General features: G+C 42.2%; 1 protein-coding gene across 5 annotated transcripts in view; it reads left to right on the top strand.

Annotated features, from left to right (window-relative positions):
• Positions 1 to 25257, top strand: part of AMBRA1 (autophagy and beclin 1 regulator 1) — a 132980-nt gene that overhangs the window by 17298 nt on the left and 90425 nt on the right. For all 5 annotated transcript variants that reach the window (XM_071744829.1, XM_071744827.1, XM_071744830.1 and 2 more), the window contains 2 exons: positions 19715 to 19801; positions 22555 to 22737. In XM_071744829.1, the coding sequence (XP_071600930.1) occupies positions 19715 to 19801; positions 22555 to 22737 (270 nt within the window). The remainder of the gene's footprint in view (positions 1 to 19714; positions 19802 to 22554; positions 22738 to 25257) is intronic.

The following is a 25257-nucleotide window of genomic DNA, read 5'->3' as shown; positions in this document are numbered from 1 at the left end:
GCTTGAACTGTGCTCCTGATGTTTCCCAGACATTGCAGAAGGGTGGGAACAGAGGATGTGCTATGCTGTCCTTTGTGCCCACATACCATGCGTGTGCTGCATATGGAGAGTGTGCCCAGGGTAGGTATGGAAAATTGAGCACAAGTAGTGAGAATTGCTTCCTTGAGTGCTGTGTTTTGTTGAGGTTGTAGCTGTTAAGTTGGAAGGGTTAACAGTAATTTCCTTGGTGTTGCCTTATAAAGCAAAAGAAACAAAAAAGAAAAAAAAAAAAAAAGAAAAACCAAAAGTTCTGTTGCAGCTGCTTGGGCATATGCCTTTGTTTTGAGTGTTTGGTCAAACCCATGCAGAATCCTTTCATAAAGAAGTAAGTTTTGAAAGTGGCTCCCATTGACCCAAATCTAGGGTGAGCTGATTGGGAGCATGCTGATCATGAAAATTTTAGGCTTTGCTTTTTTATTCTTCTTTTTAGAAGGTGATTCTTTTTTGGAAGATTTTTTTTTTCCTACCTTTCAGGTGTGTTAAAGGAAACAAAGCCAAATCAAATTTCTACCAGGAAAGACCAGTGCTTCATGTGAAAGTATCTCTTCTGGTTTGTGTGGACAATTCAGTGACATTGGTACTTGGGATAGAACTTCTCTACAGGGTTTCAGTTTTACATGTTCTCCATCAAGTTGTTTGTGTGCTTGTCAGAGGAAAGGACCAGTCCTTCTCTTTCTTAGAAATGGATGCTTTGTGCTGTGGGAAAGCAAAGTTTCTAGGTTGGATTCAGATGTAATGCTTTGCACACAGGGTGCCTGAGGAAAGAGAATTCTTTCCTTCTCCTTGCAGATCTTGCAAATCTGCTGATTACTCAGTCTGGAACAGTGGCTCCTTTTTGTTGTAGAGAAATTATGCATCCTTGCCCCAATTATTTTTGGGCATTTTGGTACTTTTTTTGTTTTGTTTTGTTTGTTTAGGTTTTTTTGTTTGGTTGGTTTTTGGTTTGGTTTGGTTGGGTTTTTTTGGTTTTGTTTTTTTTAATAGGCTGCCATAAAGAGACTCTCAAGTTAATTACATGGTATCTACTTCTTTATTGGGCCTGGAGATACCTGCTGTTAATTTAAATCAGATATCCTCTAGTTCCATACTAAAGGGCAGTGGAGTGAGAAGGAGCTGACAAATTTATGTTTAAAGTGGCACTTGAGTAAGTCTTGCATTATCTTTCTTTTGAAATAACTCTACATGCTCATTGTGACAGCACCAAGTTGGGTGAGAGTGTTGAGCTGCTCAAGGGTAGAAAGGCTCAGCAGAGGAATCTGGACAGGCTGGATCCATGGACCAAGGCCAATTGTATCAACTTCCACAACAAGTGTTTAGTCCTGCAGCTGGGCCACAACAGCCCCAGGCAACACTTGGGGCAGAGGGGCTGGACAGCTGCCTGGCAGAGAAGGATCTGGAGGTGTTGATTGACAGCTGAATATTAGCCACCAGTGTGACCAGGTAGCCCAGAAAGCCAACAGCATTCTGGCCTGCATCAGGAATAGTGGCCAGAAGGACTAGGGAACTGATTGTCCCTCTGGACTTGGCACTGGTGAAACTGTGCCTTCAATACTGCTAAGTTTTGGGCCTCTCACTACAGTGAAGACATTGAGGTGCTGGAGTAGGTTCAAAGAAGGGCAACAAAACTGGTGAAGGGTCTGGAGAACAAACCTTATGTGGACTGGCTGAGGGAATTGGGTCTGTTCAGTCTCAAGAGGAGGAGGCTGAGGGGTAGATTTCATTGCTCTCTACAACTAACTGAGGGGATGTTGTAAGAGGGGGGGTGGTCAGTCTTTTCTCACTAGTAACTATTGACAAGCAGAAATAGCTTCAAGTTATGCTAGGGGAGGTTTAGGTTGGATGTCAGGAAAAACTTCTGCAGGCAATGGAACAGGCTGCCCAGGGAAGTGTTTGAATCACCATCTCTGGATGTGTTTAGAAATCATACAGATACTGTGCACAGGGACGTTGTTAAATAGTGAACTGGTAGAGCTAGGTTAACAGAGTTAGGTTAAAGGTTGGACTTACAGGTCTTTTCCAACCTGAGTGATTCTATGATTCTGTGGTGGATCCACTGTGTGGCTTGTTCTCTGGCCCAGGTCACTGTAGTGTCAGAAATAATAGGGACAAATAACCTTTGTGTTGATCAGGCAGTTGGACAATGAGGTGTGGTAGGATTTGTAGATGTGATCTTTTTTTGTGGGAGTAGGATGATTTAAAAAAGGTCTGAGGTGTGTAACTCAGTCCACCTCAGCACACAGGATCTGGATGGGTTGCTGCTTAACAGCTGGAGTTCTGTGACTAAATATCTCAGTCACTTATTGCCCATGGTAGCTGCTTCCAGCTCAGTGGCTGTAGCATCAGTGCAGAGTTTGGTGCCTAGCTGGTCACTTGTGCAAACAGGTGCTTTTTGCTTAGACATCAGTTTTGAGTGTGTAGTTTGCATGAACTTAAATTCACAGGAATTTCTATGATATTGTCACAGTTTAACACTGGCCTGGCAATGAAACCAAGTGACAGATGCTCTCTATTAATCTCTCCCCTCCCTGATAAAGAAAGGAGAGAGCATAAGGGAGAGAGACTTATGGGTTGGAAACTAAAATACACAACTTTAATGAAACAGTAATGATAAATAGGAAAAATTACTAAATATATACAAATCTACAGGAAAATTGATACCACATTCCTCCCCCCTTTTCCCCCAATAACTCTCACATCACCACTGAGGCTGCAGGGCAGCCCTGGGAAAGTCCAGGCTGGAATCCTGGAGTCGGCAGCAGTTGGGAGCTGGAGGCAGGAACACACAGATTCAGGCTGGGATGGATCAGGAGCACAGGCAGAGGAAGGGATGGAATCCTCCCAGGATGATGAAGGAAACAGGGAACGGGTGAAGAAAGGGAAGCAGGAAAGGCAGGAAGGGCAGGCAGCCGGAAGCTGGAAGCAGGAAATCTGGCTTGGCCCTCGTGATCCCTCAGATTTATCCTGAGTATGAGGTGTATGGGATGGAATACTCTGGTCAGTTCTGGCATCTATCTTGTCCGTTCCTCTCCAAAGGAGGCTGCAGGTGGGACCTCTTTATTCCTTCTGGAGGGTAAAATGTTCCTCAGAGCTGAGCAGTGCCCTTGGCTCTGCACACCAGTCTCTAGCAGTAACTATAACCATGGAGTGGGATCAGTCCTAGGAGCAGACACTGACTGAGAAACTTGCTGTTAATTCCAGCAAGTGCAGCTACTTACAAGAGACTGAGCTGAAAGCAAAAGTACAAGACAGAAAGTCACCTTTATCCTGGCCCAAACCAGGACACATATTAAACCTGTAGTTTTTGCAGAGGTTACTAAGAAGCTCCTAGGGACTTGTGTTTTTCCAGCCACCTGCTTTTGGTGTCAGACCTTTCTCAGTAACAGTCGTGTAGGGTCTTCTGCCTCCCTTCTAATTGAAGTTAAGTGATTAGTGAGGGAAGGAAGTGGAGAGCAGTGAGCAGTATTCAGTGCTCATGGCAATTTCCTTAAAGTAAAACTTCCTCTCCCTTCCTGTTAAACACATTGGGTGAACTTGGGAGATTTCTGAAATCTCTTCCCAAAAAAGAAATCTGCATGTGGGATAGCTATATCTAGCAGGTGTAATTTTTTCCCCTTCTCAAACTAGCTGCTGCATTTTTCACTGTAGAGCAATAACAGGACAGCAAGCACCCACTTAGATGATTTTTTGAATAGGAGGAACTTGCTCAGGTCCATGCTTCTTGTCTCCCAGACTTAGGGTGTGGTTCTACAACTGGCAGTGCTGGGAGCACTCATGCACAGTAGAGTCCAAAATGTCTATTATCCTTTGCATGCAAGAATGGTGACTAAGGCCATGAGATGTAAGCTGTGTAATGCTGAGAGTGCTGGGGAAAGAGAGGAGGGAAGGTAAGCCTTCAATCTTGGGGGTGCAAGTGTTAACTCAATGGCACACTTTAATGTGTGTAGTTTTGTGCCTGTGGACCTCAGGTTAATTCCTCATGCTGGGGGGACGTGCATGGATTTGCTTGTTACCTGTGTTATATCCTGTTATTCTTTGTTTCTCCATTAGATGTCTTCATTGGGCAACGGAGCTCTGTATGCAAGGGCTATCTGAAAAAACAAATAAAAATTGCTCTGGAAACTGTGTCTGTATGATCTAATTCCCTGTCCATGAGATCCACTCCTTGACCTGGATTGCCTGGCTGGGAAGTAGCTTGCTGAGAATTTGGATATTGTTGTAGAGGATTAATTAAGTTAATAGGTAGTTTGATGAAGGCTGTTACTCTTTGAATTCTGTTGATGTAGCTGTTCCAGTTGGGTAAGAAGAAAATTCTTCTTTTTCTGATGGGGCTGAACTAATTATCTAATTATCTTGGGCTAATCATGAAGTGATTAATAAGCACGTAATGAAGCTATTCCTGACTAACAGCTCTAGCACCTCTAGAAGGAACATGTCACTGAGAGCAGTGCAGCAGTTTTGTCACCTTCAGCTTGGTCTGAAAGCAGCACAGGCTTTGAGCTTTGTGCTTCTTGAAGCTGTGTCAGTGAGGTATGGAACTGGGGAAGGTTTATTGCCTACTTTAAGCAGAATTTGCTGAGTCTGAGCTCCAGCTTTTTTGATGTTCTGCAGGCTGATGACGTTACTCCAAATGTAAGGTTTTTTCCCCTGTGGATCAGTCTTTGCCTCACTTCTAACATCCAAGTGAAAAGAAACTCAGAAATCCCTGAAGTTGTCATGTGGAATGCACTTCAGAGAACTGGTGATAGAAACTATTGGCAAGATCTGGATGAAGGAAAGATAATTGAGCAACAGATGATATTTAATTTAAATTTTCTATAACCTTAGGCTATTAAAAAAGGGTTAATAATATAATCTTAGTGGGGGAAAAGATCCTGTGGGTACTTCAAGTCATTGTTGCCATGTAGGACAATTCAGGTTGATAATGAAAAGTTGAGCAGAGATGAAAGAGTTTTCTCTGAGTCAGCTGCTTGTTTCAGGGGAGCAAATGCCAACTTCTTAAAATAATTATGTATGAAATCCTGTGAGTGGTCTCCATGTATTTAAGTTCTTCAGTTAATGACAAGTACAGTTCAGTGCTGTCTAAGAAAACTTATGCAGATATTTAAATACCACCTCTTCGACCATTTTAATATGACACAAGTGGTATCTACAGAACTAGCATGTTACTTCACAAAAAAAGAAAATCTTCCATTTCTAAATCTAGTGATGTTTCCTGGTTTTGACATGGCACCCCAGGCCACAGTCTTTCTGGAATGGATGCACACACAGTTGTGCCATGTGTGTCTCTGACTTATTTCAAATCTTAGTTTGTGAAACAATCCCTAGGAAGGTGGGGAAAGAAATACACAAAGGTAAATTTCTCCTCTTAGCATTCAAGATTTAGCTGCATGTAATATACTGAAGGGGCAATTCTGATGTTGTTTACCAGTCTAATTTGACTAGAGATTTGAATGAAAAAGAAAGATGAGTCCTGTCCTGTTGCCAGGCAGGTTTGCATGAAACCTGTGTTTCATGTGGAAAATTATTATCATCTTTATTCTTCCATTAAGAAACTCTGGCAATTATGTTAAGCTTCTCTAATCACTCCATTGCACTCATTCCAGGGGTCAAATTCTGTAGGCTGTGATATGAGGAACTTCTGTGCCTCTCTATGCATAATGTTTTTGCCTTACCTCACTGCTTTAGTTGGGCAGGTAATAGAAGTTCCCTGAAAATCTGAAGTCTTGAATTGCTGTGAGAGATGGTTTTGCTGTGCACACAGGTAGGAAGGAACTTATGTGTGGTGGGGGAGTTTGTGTTCTCTGGGGACACTTGTATAAACTCCTTTATTTGGTTTGTGAGTGTATAGATAAGTGCAGAGTCTACAGTGCTGTGCAAATAATTGACCTGCTCAAGCTGCAGAGCTGACTGAAGGCATTGCTTTTTGGTGTGTTTTTTGTCTGTCGGATGCAGTGTGTCCAAGTGACATGTGCAGACCAGCTTCCCTGAAACTATACAGCAGGGAGGGCCCGGGGTGAAATTTTTGTCTTTCATTTTGCCAGCTCTTTGTCTGAGTACTGAGGTCCCTCCTATCTGCATTTTTGCTCCATCTGTGAACCCAGTGTTCCCGAGCCAAGACTGCATAGTACTTAGCAGTCTGGAATTTCTGCATAGGTGAGATGAGAAAGCTATAGGGTTATGAATGTGATCCAGACATCAGTGCTATATGTTGTGAATGAGTTTTTCTGTGTTCCCTTTTCCTTCTCTGCCTCTGTTAGCCCAGCGCAGACCTCTGTGCACTGCTCTTGTGGGGCAGGTTAAGGCCTGAAGTGAACACCAGGTGCAGCAGGCTGGAAGTAATGGAACCGGACACTACAGTGACTCCAGCTCATATCACATCTTTATTCAGCCCTCGTGGCTTTTCTGGCAGCACGTAGCTCTCTATACATTCAGCACCTTCGGAAAGAAGTGACTGGTGTGTTCCCCTTTGAATTTCTCAGAATTTATTTAGTTTCCATATTGCTTTGCTGTCACAAGGGGGCAATGTTGCGTGTGTTCCTTGCTTTCCCTGTCCTTGTGGAACGGGAAAGTTTCTTCCTCCTTGTGTAAGGAAAACAAGGTAGCTTGGGGACCACACCCCTAGTCCTAAATTGGAGCTTTTCTCCTTAATTACCATACATCTGCAAGTGCTTGGGGAAAGGCATGAATGGGGATCCTGAGGTGAAATGGTTCTGATGCAGCATACAAGCAAGAGAGCAGTTTATCCTCTTGCCTTTTGTAAGGGTTTGAAAGGGAAAGGTGTGGATCTTAAGGTGGAGCAGGTTTTTTGTCTGACATGCAAAAGCCTGTGAATTAGAGCTGTAGAAAACTAAGTTTGCAGAATTTATTTCGACTTCTTTTTCATTGCCTATGAAGCCTGTAGCAGACCTTTCTTAGCAGTCTTGGTTGCACATCAAATGGCTGCTCATCCATCCTCAGGAGACTTCTGTAGTACTGAGTGATTTGCAGATGTTGACTGGAGTTTGGGAGGTCACCTTTCCACAGGGCTGTGTTTATATTTTCTTTAAGTATTTTGTGAGCTATTACCTAAATTTTTGAGCACTTCCATGAAAAGGCCATGAATATGTTTGGTGAGGTTTTTTTCTGATGCAAGTAGGCATGGCTTACTCATGGCCATGAGGAGATACCTCTTCCTGTTCCAAATTGTAGGTAGAATGTTGACTTGTCGTCAAGCTGGAACTGTGGCTAAAGAAGACAGACAGGATAGGAACACTCCCATTCCTGTCCAGCAGTGGTGAGTGGTGTATGTAAAATGGAAGAGTTTAGTCACTTTTGCAGCTTGTTTAGAGTTCCTGCTGGAGCCTGATGGTTTTTGATTTAGACAACCAGTCTGCTCATATCACTTCATATATTCTGGTAGCTTTCTTACTGTGTATGGTAGGTGTTACTCATACCCTAACTTGAAAACAGAACAACCAGAATGTACCCCTTGCTTTGGTTACAGAGTCACCTACCAGGCAGTTCTGTGACTGAACTTGACCATCAAAATAAGAGAATAGGTTAGTGCTACTCCCCTTACTTTTTTGGAGGGGATGGAACTAAAACAGGAGGGAATTTCCTTACATAAAGCCACAAAATGCATCTTGTGGTGGAGACAGAACACATTCAGTGTATTCAGTCTTGTTCCTTATTTCACAAAGCCTGCATCATTACACTTTTTTTCCTAATTGTTTGCAGCAGTTGGGGCTTGCTTATTCAAGTGTTTAATGTTTATTCCATCCCACACTTTACTGCAGCAGTGATGTGTTGAGTTCACTCAAAGTGGGGAACTTGAGCTGGAGGAGCTCGGACCTCTGAGCTGTGGCAGAGAGATGCAGCAGTAGGATGCTGGCTGCTCAAACACCAGGTCAGTGCCTGTGCCAAATCTACTGGACCTGTCCCTCAGCCAGGTTTTAGGTTCATGCAGTTTTAGTGCAGTTCAGTACAGCAGGGGGTGCCAGGCACAACTTTTCAGACTTTCATAGTTTACAACTCAGGGGAAGTTACACAGAACTTGTTCATTGGTCACCTTTTGATTTGCTATAACTAATGCTGGGCCTATAACTAATTCAGGCCTATTACTTGTGGAATCCTAGCTATAATCCTCCAGTTTTTGTTTAAATTTATGGAGCTGTGCCTTTCTGGCAACCTTGCAGCCTTCATGTGTAACCTCATAATCTCGGAAAAGTTCATGCTGCATTGTTTTCAGGCTTTATAAGAATTCCAGAGATGCTTATTACAGTTCTTATAAATTATGGTGATAGAGATGAGTAATATCTCAGCATTAGTGAGGAACAGTTTGGTAATTAGAAATTATAAAGAGGTTTAGAAGCAGAGGTGAGGTTCAGGTTTGTGGTTGGGAAGAGAGAATTGAGGGCAGGGTGGCAGAACTGTGGTGTGGGGGAATGATTTCTGGAAAAGGTGGCCTGGCCACACACAGGAATGAATGAATGAATGAAGACCAAATTTGTCAGTGCCAAACATAAACTGAGGTGATAATCTGAAGGTGGCATGAACATTTAGACATGATAATTATCTGTGTGTTATTTGTTTGGCCTTTTTCTAAAGATGGAAAATACAAATTAGCTTTATCATGAGAATGTAATCACAGGCTGAAAGGTAGGAGAGGCTGCCCTGACATCTAGATGGCCAGCTGATGTTTACATGTGTTCTGAGGTGATGCTGCCATCCTTCCAGCTTTGTGGTTTTTTTCCAGACTGAGCCTGCTGTCTCTGTGTGAGCAGATAAGACTTTATTTTATTGCCATGTTAAGAAATTTAAGTTCTTGAATGTGCTGGTAGTCAAAGAACAAGTGGAAAAAGTCCCTGGTTTTTTGCACATAGGTTCCTCCCCCCCTGCCTTTGCTTGTTTCCCAATTTAAGAATAATGTAAGGTTGCTAGAGGCCTTTTACTTCATTACTGAAAGTGTGTGGGTTGGGGGGGGACTGGGGAATGGTGCCTTGTGCTTTCCCTCTTGCAGTGACTAATAGAGGTCACTTTTTGCTGCTGAGGTTCCCTCAGCTATGGAAAGCTGAGCATGTGCAGCCTTCATCAAAATTGAAGAAAGGCTTAAACCCTCTTTTTTTTATTTTTTTTTCTTCTTAGCCTGAATTTAAATGAATAGCAGTGACTGCAGCACACAGATTCTTTTTTTACCCATGTTAATTTTCCATCAGCTGGTCTTGCAAATTAGGAAAGTATTTAAATAATTCTGCTTTCTGAAATGCCTTAATACTGGAATACCTTCTGCAGTCCCTTTCTAAACTTTGTTTCTTTGCACTGTCCTGGAAATGGAGACCTTTTTCCCTACAGATGTCTGTCTATAGGGAGTGTTCTGGGACCTTTGTGTTCATCTGTTCCAGCATGGGAGCAAGGGGACTTCTCATTGGATTCCAGTGATGTTTCTTAATGAGGATGGAAGAGGTGCAGGGTTTCAAATGGCTTATGTTTTTTGCTTCTACTGAGAAATAATGAGATCTAGAGTTTGGTGAGCTGTTTATTTTGTTTGTTTGTTTTACACAAGGCCTGTATGAGATGACCGTGCAACTAACACATTAAAGACAAGATTCTTTAGAAGTTGAAAGGCAGCTGACTTCAAACAGATGGGTGTTTGAGGATACTATAGAACATATCTGTTCTCATCTTTCTTATATGCAGGGAATAGGTGTGAATAGTTTCCCTCTCTTTAAAGCTGTCCTTTAGGTTTCTGTTTCCTGTGGTCTCTGCACATGGCTTCCCTTCAGCTTCTGGTCAGCTGCTGCTGGGTGGGCAGCATGTCCAGACAAGCTCACTTGACCTGAACCAGTTGCTTCTGTTCCCATCTGTTACCTGTACTGAGTTAGTGTACTTGTAGTATTCTGTCCAGGAGGTGATGCTCAGGTTATGATTACTGGTGGTCTTTGACATGCCTCAGCTGTCTACCTGACATTCTTAGAACTTCTTGTCTAGCTTAAGAGAAGTATGTTAGAACAATTTCTAAGTTTTGTTTTGGTTTTCTTTTCCTTTTGCCAAGAAACAAGTTATGGCTCTCAGACCTTCTATTTCAGGCTTGCTTGTGCAAATAAAAGCTGTCTGTAACTTCCTTGAGTGTGGAGAGGAGCTGGAGATGCTGGCAGTATAGTGTGCCTTGATTTTTGTGCTAATACAAGCCCTTAGTTGTTAGATATGTAGTCACTTATATCTCATGCATGCAACTACTGTTTACACTCTTTATAAATGCACACAGCATGATGTGCCTTGGAATAAAGTGTCATCACCCCATTATTTGCTCCTTATTACAGAATCTGGGCTGGAGAATTTGAAGTAGAGCAGCATGTGTTTACTCTGGGCCTGGAGAAAGAGGAGAGAGGGACCTGTGATCTGATTTAGTAATACAGCTGTAACCAGAATAGTGATGTCTAGATTTCTCCACTTGATCTGTTCTGGTCTGCTGAACAGCTACATGAATTTTAAACACTTTCCACATATGTATTTAACTGGTTGTGCCAAATGGTTGTTTCTGTGGTGATGTAACTGACCCCTTCCCTTGCTCTCCTTGAGAAAGCACCTGCTCGAACTGAAGGCTGTGAGTGAACAGGATTCATTATCTGCCAGAAAACTGACTCATTTTTCTTTTTGAAATGCGTTAGTATAAAATCCTTCCCTTGTCTTCATGAAGTGAGAGGGCTGGGGTAAGTGCCTGAGCTGCCCTGTTGACTTGACCCTTCAGCCTGAGCAAGAACATTTTAAAGGAAGTGATTGATGTGTGATGGGACCTGTTTTCATAGCCTTGGAAGCCTGTGAAGATAACAGTATGGCTTCTGCCCCCTCAGGAAAGTCACCTCCTCTTCAGTTCCCTTTGGAGAAGCAGAAGCCCTGTGTAATTATCCCAGAAACTGCTGCAGCTCTACATGTGTGAGTAAGCATAGATTTCTACTGTCCACACAGTTTACTTGTGGAGAACAAGGAGAATTTGAAGCAAACTTTACACATAAGAAGGCAGGTAGAAGAGCTCTCAGAATAGCAAAGCTTTCTGCAGACTGAGGGAGTTCAGTTTGTTGGCTGTGTTTTGGCCATGCTTTCAAGCATGTTTTCATGACCATAATGACCAGGAGCAGATGCCCTCTAGATGAATTTCTGATATAATTGCATGTTGTTACGTGTCTAGGTGGAGGAAGGTGATGCCTGCCTTCAGCTTGGCTGCCTGCCCCATTCTGGGCACTGGTACATAACTGCCAGTGTAGAGCAAAACAGCTCATGCAGTAGCTTGAGCTGAGTTTTTTGTTTCTTGGTTTTTTTCTTCCTTTTCTGCTCCTCTAGCTTTGCCCATGCAAAATGAAAGTGCAAGATCTTCAGTCATTCTCTTCATTATGGAGTTATTTCCAAACTAATCAATGCTGCCACAATTGCTCTTAAACCTTTTAAAGCCTATCATGAGTCCACAACTGCTCTTAAACCTTTTAAAGCCTATCATGAGTTTCCTCTTGCCTATTGAAGTAATGCATTAATCCTTCCCTGGCTGCTGTATGATGAGGCCCTCTGCATAACAGGTAAAGTAGGTGCCAGCAGGTGAAGTAATAGATTAATAGTCTGACCTTGGGTCCACTTAAAGAATCTGTCATCTTCCTCAGAGCCTCTGCCTTTTCCTATGATGAAGTCCAAAGATAATGTGTAGCTCCTGCAGCATCAGGTGGTACCTGGAAGTTGAAGGTCCTACTCTAAGAGCAGAGTTGTAGCAATAGCATAATTCATCATGTGTTATTTACTTCCTAGATAAACCCCAGCAGGTAAACCTTCAAGGGTTAACTGTGTTCTTCTTGAAAATCTGCTTCTTGTCTTGTAAAGAGGAGAATTAAAATCCCAGTGCTTGTTTCTATTGTTTGAGCTTTTATCTACAGTTCTTTGTTTTCTGTAATTGTTCTCCTTTTCCCTGCTTTCCTTCCAAAATGTACTCCTTCATATCCTGACCAAAGACTCAACATGCTGTTTTCTGACTGAGAAGTCCTTACAGCTTGTTTTCTACAGGATTCTTGCCCAGAATCATTGAAGGGGCAAAAATGTTTTTTTTTGTTATAACTTCTATATCAAACCTGCTTCTCTGACAACTCCACACTCCTACAGCTGGGAAGGATGTCTGCTCTCTTCACAGTTGCCCTTCAGAGTTAACACAAGTTTTTTCTTGCAAACAGGTCAGTGTTCTGCAATGGCCATAGTTGGAATGGAGCTGTGATCAGGTAGTGCAGCTTTGCTTTTGCTGCTTTCACTAAAGAAAGGGTTTCAGGTGTGACCTTTTTACTTGCAAGGGGTGTTCATTATGTGGAATAAGGTTTTTTTTCTTTTTTTTAATGGAAAAGAAGTGGTGAAAAAAAGGAATCCTGACAAGGCTTGGATTCTTATAAGAAAGAAAAGTAAGTCAGCCACCAACTCTCACTGAGGATGAGTTGTATAGCAAAGATGTGAACATGGGGATGAAGGATAACTCGGAGAACTGCAAATGTTCTGAGTGTTGAGGTTCTCCTCAGCAGTGAGGTTCTCACAGTATTTATCTCTTGCAGATTGTTACAACTGCTTTAAGAGAAGTCAAACAGTTTTGTTTGACTGTTTCTTCTCTTCTAATCACCTGTCTTAATTGGAAATCTTGATGCTAGGCTAAATACATCTAACCATAACCATATAGGAGCCAAAACAGTCTTGAAATGTTAACTTAAAAGTATGAGATTATGTTAAAGACTTTATTTTAGAACTCGACTTTTCAGGCAATTTTTAGAACTGCATACTGGTTGCTTTTTCTATTTTGAGCTGGAATACAAAACTGGTGGTAGCAGTAGTGTTTTTCTGGTTTATGGGAGCTTAAAAAATTTTGTGGAAAGTAAAGCTATGGAACAGAATACTTCATGGTTTCTTATGTGTTTTCTGTTTGCTCTTTGAAAGCAAACAACATAATAGAAGTATGTCTGAAACTATTTTTCTCTAGTCTGAGAAAAGAGGGTTAAAAAAACAAAACCAAAAAACCCAAATGAGCCAATGGGTTGGATTGGTTGAGGTTTTTGTTTAAAGTAGTTTTCTGCTGTTCTGTTGGGGCTGTAATTGGTTTCCAGAAATTAATTGGTCTTGTTGACAGTGAATGATTTGAGTTCAGGATTTGAGGGAGGGTTGCAGTGCTGTGTGGCAGCTGTAGAACATTCAGCTCTATTCATGCTTCAGCTTTATTGTTATCGTTATGTTAAACATTGCACTGCTGGAAGACAAAGATGACTGAAGGGAATCTGGTTTTAAATAGGGACAAGTGCTCATCATGTGTACTGACTGCGGGCTGTAATTTGGAGAGCTGAGAAATCTGCAGTAGTGCAGTAATTTCACCTCTAAATGGGCAGGAGGGAATAGAAAAGCCTTTTCAGGGAAGATATAAAATCAGAGGAGGAAACTCACAGAATCTGTCAGAATTGTCAATATACTTCTGCTTCAAAAGTTAACAATTAATTGCTCTATTTTGGGCCCTCCTCATAACTGAAAGCAGTGACTCTGGGAGTCAGAAGTGTTTGTTTCATTTTCCTCTTTTGCTCTGTTGTTGGTGTGCAACAGCAGCTTTGGAGGATGGCAGCTGACAACACCCTTTTGATTTTTATTGCATGGGGAGGAAAGCCCTTCCTTCAGTGTACTGTGGTGTAGCTACCCAGTAATATGTATGCTGTGACAGCATCTGTAAGATGTAGTGTAGGAACTGCAGATCTGTGGAAACTGTCCTGGTTAAGTGGTCAGGGCAAACCAAAACCCATGGAACAGAATTGCCTCTGTTACTTCCCCTTCAGCCTCCCAAGGGAAGATAAAAAGGGCATAAGGAAGAGAGACTCTCAAGGCTGGAAGTGAAAACTAACAGGTTTACTAGAATAGGGAAGGGGTAGTAACACGAGGGATAATAATGAAAATTTATGTATACAAATCTGATTGCTATGGTTGAAGTGCCCAGAAGTCCCTCGTGGCACAGCCAACTCAAAAAGGATCCAGATCTCTTCCCAGCAAGTGACAGAGTTGGATCCTGCAGAGTGTGTGGCACAGGCCTCTCTCCAAGATGTCTGAGCACAGGAAGGAAGAAAGGCAAAGGAAGGGGCTGATGTTCCTTCTCTCTTGGCTTTACCTTATAGAGTATGGCAGGAAGTGGGACGGAATATTGACCCTCTCTGTTCTGCCTCCTGGATCCCTTGGGGTCTTAAACAGCACCCTCTCTCTTAGATTATTGTACTGATACAATAAAATTAGCCTGTGCCTCCTCAGACCTTAACAGAAACAGTTACTAAAAAGTTAATTTTGCTACAGTGAAGTATTTTCTCAAAGCCTGCTGAGCTGAATCACTTGGTCCCAAGAGGCCTTTGGTGGTGATCCTCATCCCTGTGGGGGGAGTGTGGTTATAGTCTGATGGCTGATGCACTCTGAGGAGGTTGCTTTGTGATGTTTTCCTTCTCGAGCTGCAGCTTCTGGCATTCAGCTGCTTATTTCTATTTTCTGCTTGTAGTGTCTTGTGTGCTTGCACTCTCTTTCTCTCCCTTGTCTAAAGGTGTCCTGTAACTTGGACCTTGCTTCCTTTCACCCCTCCAGGACTTCCATGTCAGTCCCATAACTGCTGGTGCCTGGCAGAAAAAAGGAGACTGCTGAGATCTCAGTGCTGCTGAATAGGGACAATTAATATCTTCTTGTAGTAGTTTTAATTAAAAAAATAAACCAACAAAAAAACTACTCTCTCACCTCCTTTTTCAGCAAGCTGGGCCAGAAGCATCTCTCCCAGGGTGAGCAGAGTTAGTCTTCATCATTGCAGCATTGACTGACAACCTGGAGGATGATAATGTGTGTTTTGGTTTGTTTTTTTTTTTTTCTTGGTGAGCGGGGGAAGAGAGAAGAAATTGCAGTTTCTCTGCTAATTGTACTTTAGATGTCATTTGTGACAATTTCTTATTGTCTAGACAGAGATAGTGGAGCAATTGCTTTCACAGAGCCTAGTGTTAGCCTGTTATATATCTGGGTAGCAAAAATGAGGGGTGTGGGAGAGGAAAAGGGTGCTGTAAGCAGCAGAAAAGGATTGAGAAGTCAAGCATGATCTACAGAAATGTTTCAAAAGGAGATGTTCTCTCTTTGCATGCTTCTCTGTAGGAAACCTGAGTGTTTAGTGGCTAGCAGTTCCCCATAACAGAGATGCTTCTATTTATCTATAGATTATGTTTATCCAGAATTGCTCCCAAACTCAGTGTTTGCTGTGGTTGGATATTGGTCTGCCATTCACTTTGGGCTTACTGAAAAAAAAAAATATTCTGTATCTCTCCTGGGACTTGGGGTGGCAAAAGTTATGTATGACACCTGGAAGACCTGATAGAGTGCAGCACAGCTTACTTGAAAAACATTTTTCTCTGTGTTCCTGGCAGGCAGTAGGTTACAATACCAGTGTCATAATGGAGGGACACTTTATTGATGGTTATAGCAGTGTATCTATTATTGAATGTCTTTGGCTGTACCAGATCCCTTTGGATCTGCAACTTGGGCCTTAAAGGGCTCAGTCTAGCTTGAGTTAGTTAAATAATAGATTTTATTTCAGAGAATCACCGAATTATCAGTTGGAAGGGACCTCTAGAGGTCATCCAGTCCAACTGCCCAATTAAACCAGGATCCCCAAGAGCACGTTACACAGGACTGAATCCAGGTGGGTTTTGAATATCTCCAGAGAAAGGGACTCCACAACCTCCCTGGGCAGCCTGGTCCAGTGCCTTGTCACCTTCATAGTAGAAAAGCTTTTGCTTTTGCTTTTGCTTTTTTTTTTGCCATTACGTTTCAGTGGCACTTCCTATGATCCAGCTTATGCCCATTGCCCCTTGTCCTGCCACTGGGAACTACTGAGAAGAGTTTGGCTCCATCTTCCTTGCTCCCACCCTTTAGATACTTCTAGATATTCACAAGGTCTCTCCTCAGCCTTCTCCGGGTACCAGGGACCTTTCATGTATCAGGCAAATGTAGTAACACCCTTTTTATTTTAAGGAAACTAAGCCTCAGTGCTGTTCATAAGACAATTAAGAACGACTAATGAGACTTACAACTGGCTATGTATTTTAGCAGTTACTGTTGAGTGATTTAGTTTTGTCTCCCTAATCTGAATGTAACTGTCAGGGTTTAACACTGGCCCGGCAATAAAACTGAATGACAGATGCTCTCTATTAATTCCATTCCCCTCCCCTCCCAGATAAAGGAAGGAGAGAGAATAAGGAGAGAGACTTATAGGTTGGAAACTAAACTACACAACTTTAATGAAACAGTAATGATAAATAGGAAAAAATGACTAAATATATACAAATATACAGGAAAATGGATACCATGTTCCTCCCCCCTTTTCCCCCAATAACTCTCACATCACCACTGAGGCTGCAGGGCAGCCCTGGGAAAGTCCAGGCTGGAATCCTGGAGTCGGCAGCATTTGGGATCTGGAGGCAGGAACACACAGATATGGGCTGGGATGGATCAGGAGCACAGGCAGAGGAATGGATGGAATCCTCCCAGGATGCTGAAGCAAACAGGGAACGGGTGAAGAAAGAGAAGCAGGAAGGGGTTTGACCCTTGTGATCCCTCAGATTTATCCTGAGTATGAGGTGTATGGGATGGAATCCTCTGTTTGGTCAATTCTGGCATCTATCTTGTCCGTTCCTCCCCAAAGGAGGCTGCAGGTGGGACCTCTTTATTCCTTCTGGAGGGTAAAATGTTCCTCAGAGCTGAGCAGTGCCCTTGGCTCTGCACACCAGTCTCTAGCAGTAACTATAAACATGGAGTGGGATCAGTCCTAGGAGCAGACACTGACTGAGAAACTTGCTGTTAATTTCAGCAAGTGCAGCTACTTACAAGAGACTGAGCTGAAAGCAAAAGTACAAGACAGAAAATCACCTTTATCCTGGCCCAAACCAGGACAGTAACTCTAGTATGTGGCTCAGCATGAGAGAATTCAGGAGCTGAGTTTGATCTTGAAAGGCTCTGCTGGAAGGGCTGTCTTAGCTGAGACTGTTCGGTTTGGACAGTGCAGGCCCAGTGAGGATTCTGGGGAGCACGTTTAATGGAGTGTGTCTGGTCTGTTCCTGTAACCCTGTTGCTACTGGTCTTCCTGGGGAACTCTACTGGTGAAGGAGGTGCTCTGAAAGCAGCAAGCAGGTCATGTTGCTTCATTAGGTGGAGTTGTAGGCTCTTCAGGTAAAAATCACACGGCTGAAAGAAGTCTGTTTATACAGGTACCCATCCATCCTGTGGTTCAGGCAACTTCTGGTTTGTGTTTTACTGAAGTAAAACTGTGTTTACACATCAGTTCTCATCTGAGGTGCCAGGTACCTGGTGGTTCAAAGCTCTGCAAGTATTTGTTTCAAGCATCAGGAGGAGTGTAGAGCTGGGAACTGTAGATTCTCTGAAGTGCTGTTCCCAAGTTGAGCAGAACTCCCAGCTGCTTACACTGAGTTACTGCACTGTGTGCCCTGCTCCTGCTTCTTCATCCTACTGGTGCCCTCTGGTCAGAATACATTTTGATTTCCTTCAGTGCAGCTGCTGACTGCTTTCTGAATATGATCCCTCTGCCTAGACAATTGTTAGCCTGTCCAAAGGTGAGAAGAGACATAGTTGGTGAATACCTGGAGACTCCTTTCTAACAGTGTGCTGGGCTGTGAAGCTGATGATCTTCCCCTGTGGTGTTGATTTTGCTGTCATTTAGTGGATAGACTGAAAGGCTGGGAAAGAAGGTGGTATCTATAGTGTACAGGTGCCAAGACTTTTGACAGGGGTGGGTTTGGTTTTTTTGTGTGTTCACATTATAGGAAGACATTCTTCTGATTGCATTGCAGAGAAATGGTATCAAACAAACCTTCTGCATTGTGTGCAGATTGCTCACATTTTAAGGGGACAGCTCCTGTTTGTAGAGTTGTGGCCCTGTCAGGCTCTGCATGCTGTGGGAGCTCTTTCTCCCAGGTTCAGTCCCATGACAGGCAGGATGGTCCAGTGGGGGTGGCAGCCTTGGCAGTAGCTCAGAGACTGGGTTTAAGCATGATGCAGGTGGTAAGTATGGTTCATAATGTAGGACTTGAGGTACACTTCATAAAGCCACTGCACCATTTGTTCTCGATTAACTGCTTTTGCATATATTCACTTATATATTTGGAGCAGAAGAGAGGGTTTGGTAAGGCAGGATTTCGAATTTTAACTTTCTGGGGAGCAAGGTATTCCTAATATCTAGCAGTGTTTTGACTCGGTAACCTGGGGAATTAATTAATCTCAAAGTTTAAGAGATTTAATAACTGTTCTTGAATAAGACAAATGGTTGCCAAGCAACTTTGTGCCAGAGAGAACAGAATTTCTTATCTTCTGTATAGTCCTGGTGCTTTGCTGTAAGTACTGAGTCGCCTGAGCTGCCCCATGCCTTTCCTTGCTGTTTTCTGTACTCTAGATTTCTAATGTAAATAAAGTACTTTTTGTTTTAACTTTTCACAGCTTACTAGCAATGTAATCTTAAGGTCCTGATGGAGGGGGCTGTGTGAAAAAAATACATCTCATTTGCCTTTCTACTGTCTTTATATAGCTAGTAGGGGGAAATAGGGAGTGGTTTCTATCTGGCCCTGCTTTCTGTGTTGATGCTTGATGTCCTGCTCTGCAATTGCTAACTGCAGATCAGGAGTGTGGGGCTAAGACTGATAGGTTCACATCTTTCTCATCAGCTATATGTGGGAATGAATAGAACAGATGTGGTGTTGAACCTCTTTGACTTTCAAACTGCAACAGTTTTCATTTGAGTTACAAAGCCTAGAAAACAAGTTTCAAAGGAAAAAGTCTTGAAAGGGAGCTCGGCAGCCTCATAGAAACTTTTGGCAGTTGATTTTTCTATTCTCCATACCAGCTCCAAATCATCTCTCTTGTTAATCTAATGGCTACAACAGTCTTGAATGAGTCAGTCTGGAAACAATGCTGTCCTCTGCTTTATGACACACAGCTAGATAGAAGTATGTAGAAGCTGGGGTGGAGGACATGTTCCTGCTACACACTTTTGATTCTGCTGCCCTTGTGACTCAGCCTTGCTTCTCACATATTCAAGCTGTCTGGCTACATTTGCATATATTTACATCTTGGGTGAATATTTGGTAATTGTCCCCATGGCTGACATTTGAAATGATGTTTCAGAGCTGAAAATCTCTCTTTCTAAGCTTTGAGACTGAGTGTTTTGCTATGAATAAACACCAGTGGTGTCCTTAGAGCCCCCATGCTGAGCTGTGTTCCTTGTCCTCTGCTCCTTGGCCTGTTCTCTGTGTAGCACCTTTGAGTAGGTAAGAATTTAACAGATTGCTATTGCAGTGTTGGTGTTTATAGACATGAAAAATTGGGATAACTTGTCTCCAAAGGAGAAGCAGCATCTGCATCTTTCTCTTGAGACTTGGAAGCAGGTTTGGGACCAGTCTTCTTTCTCACTCAAGTTTTTTTTTTTCTCCTGTGCAGTGAAAATAACTACACTTCGAATAGTTATGTGATGAAAACCCATTGTGCCATCAGTGAGTGGATCAGTATGATGCAGAATTCTCTGCACTGGTGATAGAAATAGTCTTAAGAGGTTTCAGAAAGGAGGGTGTAAATAGTTGGGATGTTTCTGAATGGTGTTTGACTTTGGAATTTCTTGTTTTCTTTCTAGGAGATTGCTGGAGTCTTCCCTCATTTCATTATCTCGCTATGATGGAGCAGGGTCCCGGGAACATCCCATCTACCCAGATCCAGCCAGGTAAGGGCTAAATGCAACATAAATGCATTTAAGTTTTGCAGACAGAAGCTTCATAGCTCACTGAATCCTTTGGGAACGGGAGGCCTATCTTGTACTCATTTGACTTGCTAGGTGGGCAGGGTGAAACCAAATTAAAAGATTTTTGTTAAGTCTGGGACAGAATGATGAAAAGAGGAAGAAATTGTGGTTGAAGTAAGCACAGAAGGGCTTCTGAAATCATTTGGTATGGAGAACACAAGGTCGTAAGCAGGTCCAATAGTAAATGGGATTATACCAATAAATTTAAAATCTCTTTTGAAGAAAAATGAAGAAAAAAAACAGTGTTTATTCAGGATTAAAGGAGAATGCAGCAAAGTCAGTTTGAGCTGCTGTGAACAGGCAACATGCTTGGAAGAATGGAAGCCTTCACAAATGTATCTGTATGAGAGTATAACCAGTGTGTTAAGTGTACTTAACTAAGAACAAAATACTGAAAATTGTTTCTGAAGAGTCATGAGTCATTGACATTAGGCATAAAAACACCTGTGATGCTTTTTAATCTCCAGAAGAGGTGGAGTGTTTCAGAGGATGAGAAAAAGCAAACACAGCAGAGTTATCAAAAATGGATGGGAGTCATCTTTGCAGTTTCTACTTAGTGTATTAAGAAAGAGCAGATGGGTAATGGGACCCACAGACTCTGTCAGAAGAAATTATAGAAACAGCAAACAGCTTTGGGAGCTTTCAAAGAATAACTTGTGACAAATAAGCTTTCTTTAGGTGAGTGTAGCACAGCTATGAATGAGGGAAATTCAGCAAGTGTAAAACATGTCTTTCCTCTGACAACCTGTGATATAGCTGCATGGAATGCAGGCTACTAGGATTTATCATAATGGGGAGTACAGGAATACCTGTGTATGGGAGTTCAGTATCTGCATTGATGAAAGAGGTTTCTTATTTTTATTTAATTTTGTTCTTTTTTACGTTATTTACAATGAAATGTGCATTTTTATGCAGATGATGCTTAAGTACAGATTCTGAAATAAAAGGCTATATTGCAAAGTGGCCAGATGGTATAATTATGGTGGTAAAAAGCTCCTTGCTAACTACCTCTAGATAAAGCCATGCAGAGGTAAAATCTTAGAATAGGCTTTTATTCCATTTGTTGCAAAAAAGTCGCTTTGTAAATATAATTTACAAATTATTTGGATGTCCATGGTGGGTATCTTCATCCAAAAAAGTATTAATATAATCTCATCCAAAAAAGTATTAATATAATCTGCCCCTTTAATAATTAATATGTTAATTATTAATTAATGCTGATGTGTATATAAAACCTTTATATAAGCAAAATCTTATGCAGTACATTCCCATAGAATCACCACAGCTCTTGAAAGGATAAAAGAAAAAGAAGGTCATATTATCAAAGATAATTTTGAAGTTGCAGTTTTGTTGCTGGTTGTAATGTAGCAGTGAAACTGTGATACTGGTTCCTATAAAGTTGAACATATCCTTAAAAGTCTTCATGGCTGACAGTGAAGTTAACAAATTTAGCTTGAAACTTTGTTTTAAATACAGATAGCATTCATAGAAGGTAGACAGGCCACCTCTCTTTGTGATTGCAAAAAAGTGTATTTTAATCTCCAGACTACCTCCTGCAATTCACTGTTCATTTGAGGGGTTTTTGGGCTTTTTATTTTGTTTAAAGCTCTTCACACTTTCATTTATAGGCTAAAAGTTAGGGCTGCTCTCTCCATTATCCGTGTCTTCCCCATGGTGCCTTTGCAGGAAATCAATCATATTTTCAGGACTTTGGAAAGTACCAGTTTGGTAACTTGAATTGAATAAAAAGGAACAAAATCAAACATGTATGGAATGGGTGGGGAGCTTGAAGTTAAAGGAGTAGAAACCTTAATGTCTAATTTCAGGGGGGAGGGTAGTGTTGTCATCTCCCTTTCTTCCCCCAGATTAGAGTTCAAGTCTAATCCAAATAAGACTAAAGAAACTGTTATTTAAGCATCTGAACTGCCTGGACTTTAATAGTGAGTAACTGTGTCTAAAAAAAAAAAAATTTGCTAGGAGCTGATGAAATATGCAGGGTAGGAAGAGTGTGTTTTTAGCATCAAGGAAAGGGGGTAATACTGGTGTGTTGATAGCAAAGGACAAGTTAGGTGTGAGAGAGAATTAGGAGTTAATTGCAGACATCTATTTTCATTCTGGTGGGATGCAAGGCTTTTAATGCTTCTTTTAACATAAATCTAGTGGATGTGGTGACATGGACAATATATGAAATCCCTACCATTTGGATTGTAAAGCAGTTAGAGCTCTTAAACCTTTTTTTCTCCTGCCTGATACTTTATGGTGCTCCCATTAATTACTCTCAAAACAAGAGAACCTTCCTTCAGTGTTTATTTGAACACTGCTGCTGTTTGGTATTGATTCTTATTATGGGTGCTTGCTGGGCTTAGTTGTGAGAATTGGTAATAAATGAAACCACAGGCTCCAAAGAGGCCTGAGGAGCAAACTTCTCTGTGCTCCTTTTGTCTATAGGTACTTGTGTAGTGCTTCTGTTTCAACAGCAAGGGAATCAAGTGGGAGTGTAGCATATAAAGGGAAAATTACTTCTGCTTGCTGTCTTTATTTACTATGTCTTACAAATAAAAAAATTTTGTGATATGCTATTCCTGTCCCAGCACTCGGAGCTCAAAAGCAAAACCAGGACTGGCTGTAATTCTGTATTTGTGTGACAGGTGTCTGTGTATCTCTGTCTTGCTCAGGTTGTCTCCTGCTGCATATTATGCTCAGAGGATGATCCAGTACCTTTCCCGGAGGGACAGCATTCGGCAGCGCTCGATGCGGTACCAGCAAAACCGGCTCCGTTCTTCCTCCTCCTCTTCTTCCACTTCAGAGAACTCCAGCCCATCTGTAGAGGGAAACGACCTGGAATTTGAAGATTTTGAGTAAGTGTGCATGCTGCCCTCTTGCTTGAGTCTGTTAGCAGAAAAGAGCTTTGTGGCTTCCTGCTCTTAGCCAAATCCAGTGCAGGCTTCCTGGAGGAACAAGTTAAGACAGTTCATCAATAATTAGAGCAGTGATTGCCACAAATAGGTGTTCTAATTTCTATTATGAAAACTAAGGATGATTTAATCTATCTTCAACACATCAGGCTATCTCAACTGTATTAAAAAAACGTGTAAATTCAACTTTTTCTCCAGTGGAACACATGGGAAGCCAACAGTTTGAAAGCCTTCAAATCTTGAGACAGAATAGGAACCACTAAGAGGCTTTGCAGAACTTGGTTCTTTGGTCCTAGGCTGTAGGAGACAGGGAAACATGTACTGTTACTGTTACTTGTTCTATCTGTACAACTTTGCCAAATTAGCTGAAGTTCCTCGGATTGTTGTTTTTTGTTTTTGTTTTTTGAAAACTTGGTGATTGTGAATCTGTGTTACAGCTTCATTTCCTGTAAGGAGTGTCACAGTTTAAAACTGGGCTGGCAATTAACTGAATGAAAGATGGTCTCTATTGATTCCTATTAATCCTCTATTAATTAAATTTAATTAATGAAATCTATTAATCTCCCTCCTCTCCTTGATTAAGAAAGGAGAAAGAATTAGGGAGAGACTTGTTGTTTGGAAACTAAAATACACACCTTTAATGAAAGCAGTAATGATAAAAAGGAAAAATTATTAAATATATACAAATACACATAGTAAGTTAGGTGGAGGAGAGGGACAACCAGGCTAGAGCCAGGGCACCTCTAAACACATATTGCAGTGTCAGTATGTGCATTACTGGGGTTTGCAGACCTGATGTGCTGGGATTTTGAGTCACCAGCAGGTTCAGATTGGGTAACTCAACACTGGAGACTTGAGCAGCTTGACTTGGAGACTTTTTAGACTGTTTAGAAGGACCTCCTTTTGTATTTGTCTTACTCAGCAACTTACATACTCATGCCTGTAGGACAGCAGTAGGTTTCTGATCCCACTTTTTCATGTCCTGTCCATACTCACTCAGGAGTGTCCATAGGATTCCTCTTATATTCTTTTTCTCTTAAGGCATTTCCTCTTAATCACAATGTGGCCTCCTTTTCCTGTTTGAGAAAAATGGGGTGGATATAGTTTCTCAGCTGTTTCCTTTAAAGCTGAGACCCAAGCCTGATGAGGAACCATGACAGCATCTTCATATTCTTGTGCTGTTCTAGTCACATCACCTAAAGTTGTTTCCATTTCTCCAGGAACCCATAACATTACTGATAGTGTGTGGTTAAATGGGGATGATGCAGCATGCACAAACCTTTGTCTCACAGGCTTAGGGCATGGCATGTGATAAGGATCCACAATGTCATCAGCAGTATAGATCACATCTTGTACAGCCAGTTCTTTCAGATACCTGATATTTCCAAGTGTGGCTGCTTTGATCTCTGGGCAGTCTATTTCCTCTTTATAGGGACAGTTCCTTTACAAGAGTCATTTCCATAGGCTGGTGGTTCCAGCCTGTTCCCCAAATGCTCCATCAATGCCTGCATCTTTGGTGAGGGATCCCAACTGCCTGGCTTCTTTCTGAGTCCATGTTATGGTAGCAGCCCCCTCATTCCAGCATTGGAGTAACCAGGTGAGAAGTGGTTCACCTGCAAGAAAACTAAGGTCTTTTTCTCAGAGGACACAAATCCCTCATGGAACAGGACTAAACATACACTTCTGATTCTGAGTCGTCCTCTTTGGGTAACTCTGCTTTAGCTGCTCTCCAAGGAGAGGCTGAATGCTCTATCTCCTCTATCACCTGGTCATCTTGTGCAGACTTTGAAGGACTAGGGCCAAGATCTGATTTCTTTTATTTTACTTTTCTCCTTGTCACATGGTAGAGTAGTAGCTGTGGTGATTGTGGGGGAGAGGCTGTGGTGTCTGCAGCAGTAGCAGCAAGCAGGGCTCACTTTCTGGGTAGTAGCAGTGTCTGTGGGATGCTGGAGCAGCTGTGGCTGTAGCAGGGACACTGGCAATGCTTGCTGGCTGTGCTTGAGTTGTGGCCTTGAGTGAGGGGGGACAAGCAGTGGCTGCAGAGGCAGAAACAGCAGTGCTGTCTGTGCAAGGCATGCTCACTCCCCTAATTGTGGTAGTTGTCCTACTCCTCACCAATATATAATATATGAGAATACATACACACATGTGAGAAACACTGACAACACCAAGCAGGAGAATCAAACCCTGCCCCTCAGTTCAGGAAGGATATCGAGGTCCTGGAGCAGGTCCAAAGGAGGCAACTGGGCTGGTGAAGGGACTCGAGCACAGATCCTATGAGGAGAGGCTGAGGGAGCTGGGGGTGTTGAGGCTGGAGAAGAGGAGGCTCAGGGGAGACCTCATCACTCTCTCCAACTCCCTGAAAGGAGGTTGGAGCCAGGGGGGGGTTGGGCTCTTTTCCCAGGCAACTCTCAGCAAGACAAGAGGGCACAAGAGGTCTCAAGTTGTGCCAGGGGAGGGTTA

This window comes from Heliangelus exortis, chromosome 5 (assembly GCF_036169615.1).
Source record: "Heliangelus exortis chromosome 5, bHelExo1.hap1, whole genome shotgun sequence".
Taxonomy (NCBI): Eukaryota; Metazoa; Chordata; class Aves; order Apodiformes; family Trochilidae; genus Heliangelus; species Heliangelus exortis.
This window is presented reverse-complemented; position numbering and strand designations above follow the sequence as displayed.